Source organism: Orycteropus afer, unplaced genomic scaffold, assembly GCF_000298275.1.
Source record: "Orycteropus afer afer isolate SDZICR_OR568_19922 unplaced genomic scaffold, OryAfe1.0 scaffold00946, whole genome shotgun sequence".
NCBI classification, from domain to species: domain Eukaryota; kingdom Metazoa; phylum Chordata; class Mammalia; order Tubulidentata; family Orycteropodidae; genus Orycteropus; species Orycteropus afer.
The window spans coordinates 103,087-109,910 of NW_006922533.1; the positions used below are offsets into that span (position 1 = coordinate 103,087).

The 6,824-nt window shown below is 52.3% G+C and overlaps 1 protein-coding gene across 1 annotated transcript in view; it reads right to left on the reverse strand.

Annotated features, from left to right (window-relative positions):
• The window catches only part of PRICKLE3 (prickle planar cell polarity protein 3), a 13,896-nt gene extending 9,597 nt beyond the window's left edge, over window positions 1–4,299 (reverse strand). Inside the window, exons 1-3 of the mRNA XM_007958368.2 lie at window positions 4,255–4,299; window positions 2,954–3,039; window positions 1,875–2,058 (exon numbers count right to left, since the gene is read on the reverse strand). Coding sequence (XP_007956559.1) covers window positions 1,875–2,058; window positions 2,954–3,039; window positions 4,255–4,296 — 312 coding nt within the window. The 5' untranslated portion in view covers window positions 4,297–4,299. The remainder of the gene's footprint in view (window positions 1–1,874; window positions 2,059–2,953; window positions 3,040–4,254) is intronic.
• Window positions 4,300–6,824: the final 2,525 nt, after the last annotated feature.

Below are 6,824 nucleotides of genomic sequence, written 5' to 3' on the forward strand. Positions count from 1 at the left end.
AATGTGGAGAGATTGGGACTCTCATACACTGCTTGTGTGACTGTGAAGTGACACAACCACTGTGGAAAGCAATATGGTGATTCCTTAGAAAGTTGAAATTGGAGATACCATTTGACGCAGCAATCCTATTACTAGGTATATATCCTAGAGAGGTGAGATCCAGGACAGGAACAGATACATGCATGCTCATGTTCATCACAGCACTATTTATAATAGCAAAAAGACGGAAACAACCTACATGCCCACTAGCGGAAGAATGGATGACTAAACTATGGTACATACACATACTGGAATGCTATGCAGCAGTAAAGAATAATGTAGAGTCTGAAAAACACTACATCATATGGATGAACTTGGAGGACATTATGCTGAGTGAAATAAGTCAATCAGAGAAGGACAAATATAGTATTAGTTGGTTGTTGTGGAGGGTCAAGGAAAGGTTTATATATGGAGGGAAACTTTGTTGGTTGCCAGGGGTGGGAGGGGAGGGGAGGGAACACTGCCAAAAAAAAAAATGCAATGACCCATGTCACTTTAGTTTTGTGTATTTCACTGTACATAAATAATATTTCAATAAAATGCATTTAAAAAAAAAGAAAGAAAAATTAAAACAAAAAAAGATCTTATCCCTCAAACTTGCTCCTGCCTTGGTTTGTTCCCATATCCCCACCAAACCACTGTCATTGAGTCAGTTCCAACTCATAGTGACCCCCATAGGGTTTCCAAGGCTGTAAATCTTTACGAAAGCAGATCGCCTCATCAACTCCCATCAACTGCAGAGCAGTTGGTGGGTTTGAACCACTGACCTGGTTAGCAGCTAAATCCCTTACCTACTACAGCACCAGAGCTCCTTTTCCCCATATCAGTTAATGGCGACTTCATCCTCAGGGCCATATTTGACTCATCTTTCTTTCACCTCCACAAGCAAATCATCTAGCTCTACTTTCAAATTCTTTCTAGAATATGACCACTTCTCATTACTTCCATCTCAACTACTATCATCAATCATCTGGACTATTGCAGTATCCTTCCCCTTCACTGGCCCTACTTCTACTGTTGCCCTACAGTCTGTTTCTATACTTAGCTGGCAGAGGGATCCTGTTCTTCTCTGCTCACAACACTTTTGTGGATTTCTCCCTCATTCAAAGTAAAATCCAAAGTCCTCTCCATGGCCCATCACCTCTCAGACCACTCTTCCCCTCCCTCATTGCTGCAGCCTCATTGGTCTCCCTGCTGTTCCTTATACATGCCAAGCACACATCCACCTTGCATTGCTATTCCATTGGCCTGGATAGCTCTTATCCCCAGATATCTTCATGGCTCACTTCCTCACCTCCTTCAGGGAATTTCAGACATCAGCTTCTCAGAGAGGCATACCTGGGCATCCTATTTAAATTCTATTCTCTCTCTTCCTCCCCATCCCCCTTCTCTTGCACCATCTGGTATATATATATTTAAAGGTTTGTTTATTGGCTGTTTTTTTTTTTTTTTCCCTTCTGGAATCTAACCTCCATGCAGGCAGAGATATTTTTTGCTTTGTTCACTGCTGTGTCCTTGGTGCCTAGGACAGTGTCTAACACACAGTAGGTGCTCAGGAAATTCTTGTTGAATGAAGGAATCAATGGAGATGGGGTGAATGAAATGCTGGGATAAAGCCTGAGGTAAGGGGTATAACAGGTTTAGTGATCACTCATTGTACCCAGTGAAGTGTAGGGAGTGGACCACCTCTAGATCACAGAGCGGTTAGAAGGACACCCGCAGTCTGACCACACACACTTTCCAGAAACAGGGTAACAAGTTCTCACCTAAGTGTGTGTGTGTGTGTGTGTGTGTACCCACTGAACAACGAGAGTGAGTGGCCAGCTTCCGGTCACCTGCTCAGGCTTGAGACCCGGGGGCACCCATGCATACTCCTCTGAGGCACAGCCTGAGTCGTCGTCAGAGATGGAGTGGTGCTGGAAGTCTGAAATTAGCCGACACATGATGCGTTCCAGGTCCACGGGCACCGCGTGCACGGCGTGCTCCTCACGTGGACATTTGCAGTGCTGGCAGATCTTTCTGAGGTGGTTGGGATGGGGGTCAATTACTAACGGGATTGTCCACTTGGATCCCTCGGCAGTCCGAGGAAGCCCAACTGAAGGCCAGGGACTTGTGGATTATCAACAATCAAGGGCTCTGAGCAGGGACAGGGCTCTAGACCTGGGGGTGGGGCTGAGAGGAGGTGGGCCTGTGAGCCAGGATCTTGGCTGTGAGCCTGTGGGCAGGCTGTGAGAAGAGGGCGCTGGTTGTGAGTGGCTTAGCTTCCAGCTGCGGGTAAGACTGTGAACTCTGGGAAGGCTGTGAACCTGAGGGCAGGATGTGAAGGAATAGGGCTGTGGAGCCTCAGGGACATCCTCTTATCTTTCCGCTCTGGGTTTTGGGTCAAATTTTCCAGGCAGCAGAGCCTGAATAGAGCAGGCTCTGACACTGAAACTGGAGTAATAAATCTAGGGACTTTCCCTCAGGACTGGCCCTGGATATTGCGGGGAACTTTCCCTACAGGCGAGGCCTAGCTGGCCTGAACTTGTGGGCAGGGCTCTGAGACTGTTGATAGGGGCCCTGAGTCTGGGGCCTGTGGGCTCTATCTGTGTAATTTTATGAGACTTCTTGGGGTGTGGGACTCCAGTAGGAGGGTCTGGGAGAGGAGTTCTGAACTTAAGGGCTGGAGGTCGATGCGCGGTGGTCTAAACCTAGGTAGGAGGATCTCCCTAGGGATGGAACACTTTCGGTTGTGGGGTTGAGTAGTGGGTGAGATGCACCTAGGAACAGGACTGCAGGAAATGAGTCAGGGGCGGGGCTCTGAGTTGGAGCCTTTTGTGAGAGGAGCTCAAGCCTAGGGGCGTGGCCTAAGCCTCTGAGGGTTCCTCCGGGGGTGGGGCTCCGATTAGGGCGGGGACTTGGAATGGTTACCTACCTCCAGCCGTGCAGCAGGAAACCCGGGCACTGTTCCCTACAGGAGTTGCAGGGCTGGCCACGGTCTGGGTCCTCTGCTTCTGGAGGCTGTAGCAGGAGGAGGCAGTCGCCGGACCCAGAGAGAGGCGGGGAGCGAGAAATCAACGCTTGCCTCTCTGCTCCAGAGCCCCTAACCGCAAGCTGGGGCCTGTCCCACCAGAGCAGCGCTGGGCAAGCTGAGACAGCGCCCGGAGCGCGGGGGAGGGGGACACGACCTAGGCAGAGGCGGGGCAGCTGAGGCCACCTCCCTATATGCCTATTTCTCAGGGAATTTCCCTCCCCAGGGTGGCCTACGACCCTCTTACTCAGTCTTAAAACCCTCCAGGCCTCAAAGATCTCCCCCAGAACTGGGAGTACTCTCCCCACCGCTGCATATTCCCTAATCAGGGCGTCCCCTTCCAGGCCTTATCTGCAGCCCCTTCCCCAGCCATAAGGTCAGTAACATTCAATTTCCACATCTTAGGAATCTGGGACACCACTCTTCCTTGGGAACCCCACATGAGCACAGCCCCTCCCTTCAGGAGCTCAGGCACCCCAATTACCTGTTTGGGCCAGAAACCCTTCTTCAAAACTCAGGCTTTTATTCCTTCATATCCAAAGAACTGAGGACCTTCCCCCAGGATCTCAAGAGGTCCCTGTTCCATTCAGAACCCCTACCCCAAGAAGCCTAACTCCTCAGATCCTAAGCCAGACTATTCACTCCTTCACTGGCTCACCAAACCCAGACCCCACCTTCCTCAGTCAGAGACCCCCCCCTCCACAGGAAGAGAAACCCTTCTATCTAGGAAGTCGAGAGCTCCCTGGCTCAGGAAGAAAAATCCCAAAATCCCTGTCCCTAAATCAGCATTGTTGTTGTTGTTATGTGCCGTCGAGTCAAACCCGACTCATAGGGCATCCCAAAAGTTAGGACCGTACTCCTCAGTCCATGTTGCCTGAAGGAAGGGGGGGTCCTTCTCTCAGAAGCTCAACCCAGGGTCCCAGTCTTTTGACCCTCAGACTCCCCTGCCATCATTCACAAGAGTGGGGAGCACACCAGGTCTCGAGTGCTGATAAAGGTCAGTGGAAAGGGTATTAGAGAGCATGAGCCATCAGATCTAGAAGTTCTTCCATCCACACGCCTCTAGCAACCCCAGCCTCTTGGGTCGGGAGTTGGAGGTTCCAATGACCCTCAATGGAGCACCTCCTCGATATCCCTATCCCCTGCCCTCTCGCCTGGGCCTCAGTTTACCCCTGGCCCCCACCGCTGCCCTGAGTCTCGCTCACCGCGCGCCCGGAGCGGCGCTTCCGGGACCCACGCGCGAACATGGCGCGTCCGGGCAGGGTCAGGCTGGACCAGGCCAAACTAATGGAATCCTCGCGTCGGTCAGGCCACCGTGCGTCCGGCCGGGCAGCTTGGTTCCGTAAACTTGACACTGGCTTGGGAGGAGCGCGCCTCACAGGGCCCGCCCCCCAGCCTGTAGTCTCTCCCCAGCCAAGGCGCCCCCTGCCTAAAGGTGAGAGACGTGCAGCCTGGGTACCTGCCCTCTAGCCCCTGGCCGGAGTCGGCGTCAGAAGACACATGCCCTAAAACCTCAGTGTGCCACGGAGCTTCTCGCTGGGCATTCTAGGGATTGAGAGCTCTGCAAAGTGTGTATGGACGGGGGTGGGAGAGGGGGAGGGACTTGGAAGCTGCGACTTCACTGGAAGGAGTGGTGCACTAGGGTACTTGTACTGACACTGCATGTTGATTTATCTTGGACGTTTATTTGGGGGATAGATTAAAGACCCTTCTGTCCCAGTCCCCACTGGTGATGTATTTTCCCCGGATGGATGCTCGCCAGCCCTTCTCAGAAAACTAGGTTTTAAAACCAATCTCATTCTCCTCCAACTACTAGGATTGAGATTATGAGGAAGGGGCTAAAGTCATGGGTCAGGTTCCCAGGCCCTCTTCCCCCTCCTCTATCCTTAGAACTCCAGCTATCGTGCCCTTTAAGTCCTGGGAAGATTTTAAAATCTTCGCTTCAGCGCTCCTATTTCTCTCTCTCCGGTATCCTGTTCCCTGAGTTTAGTCCTAGAGTTGAGTCTCTCCTCCGCGCTCTCAGACTTTGCCGTGCCTCTGGGCTGGGAGGAGGGGATTCCCAGCCCGCGGTTAGAACTCGGCGCCCGGAAGGGGTTTTTAATTAGGTGTGACAGCACCAGCGGCGGTCAGCCCGACTTTTCAACACAGGCGCTGGCGGGTCCCCCTCCCCCCACCATTACACTGATCCCTGTCACTTCCTCTCCCTCCTTACCCTAGGGAGGAGCCAGGAGGTGTGGCGGGAATGAATTAATGGGTGACTCATTCCGGCACCCAGCCTCCTGGCCTTGTTGCTTAGTGGGTCTTCCCGGTTTTCCAGTTAGGGTGGAGGCAAGGAAATGGGAGGGATAGCAGAGCCTGGAGAATACGGAGGAGGGGCAGGGTGAGGTCTCCTTGTGAAGTGTGGGGGTCTCATTTGGACTTCTTGAGGATCTGAGGAGAGGACTCCATCAGTGTTGGGAAGGCATAGGGCTAAGGGACCAGAATTTGAACCAAACTCTTGAAAGACAAGATTCATGGCCAGAAGTGGGGGCAGTGGAAAGAGCTATTCAGCTGGTCATTTAGATGGGTATCAAAGCTTCGCAGACGATGGAGTTCGGCATAATACTCTGGGAGGGACCTAAAATGGTGCAACAACTGGAAAGGTGTCCAGTAAGTCAGAGGCTGAGCTTCCTCTCATCTCCTCTCCCCCATTTCTCCCCACAGAAAAAAACACACTGAGAAGTCAGAGCCAGGTTGACTAGGTGGTTGAGGAGTTTATTTAGGGGAAGATAATTAACCATATTTGTTCTTCCTGGGGAGGGGTTCTGCAAACAATACCAAAGGGCACGTGTGGGGGGGAATAGGGGTCTGGAGGGGGAAGGGCCACAGCCAGACAAAATGGCAACACACAATCACAGGCACTACCAACGTCACAGACAGCAAAGGGTGCAGGATAGGGGCTCCAGACCTGGCCTCTAACCACCCTGGGGGTGGGGTGGGGAGGAAAGGAGGGGGGAGGAGGAGGAAGGAAGGGAACCGGGTGGGCTGACCCCACAGACCTGTTGACTCTGTCCTCTGATTTTCTAGCTGTCCAGTTGTGGAGATGGGCAAGGGTGTGTGGGTGCTTCTCTCTAGATCCCACACTTCATCCTCCAATCCAGACCTGTCAGCTTTTCCCAGGCTACACCTATTCACACTGTTCACATACTTGCCTAGGGTATTACCCCTACTAGGGGCATCCCCCCAAAAAATACATCCCTGTAGCCTCAGAACAAGTGCTCCCTCCCCTACTACCCAAACCCACTGGCTGTAAAACATTTTTATTCCCTGCCCCATCGAGGGGTCTGCCCCTTCTGAAACCAACATCTGTGCCCCACTCTAAGCCCCTAGACCCTGTCAATGACCTCACCCCAAGTGTGTGTGGCCCCTTCCTGAATTCTACATCTTGTCTTGCTCAAGATCTGCCCCCTTTAGAATCAAGCTCAGCCTGCTGTATGTTCCATGCCATACCCTTCCATGAACCATGGCCCCAATCCAAGCCTTCCCCACTCTGGAGCCTCACTTACTGCTGGTTCAACCCCACATGCTCTAGAACCACTCCCTTACATTTCTTCCAAGTCCTGTTCCCATGCCCCAAGCCACACCCCTTCCACTGAACTGGGTTCTACACAAAAGCCCCACCCCTTCTCAAACTAAGCCTTCAAAGTCCTTCTAAGCCCCGCCCCAGAATGCTGTAAGGTGCCCCTCTTCTTTAGACTCCAGTGTATCTGGAACCCAAGTTCCCTGCTAACTAGCT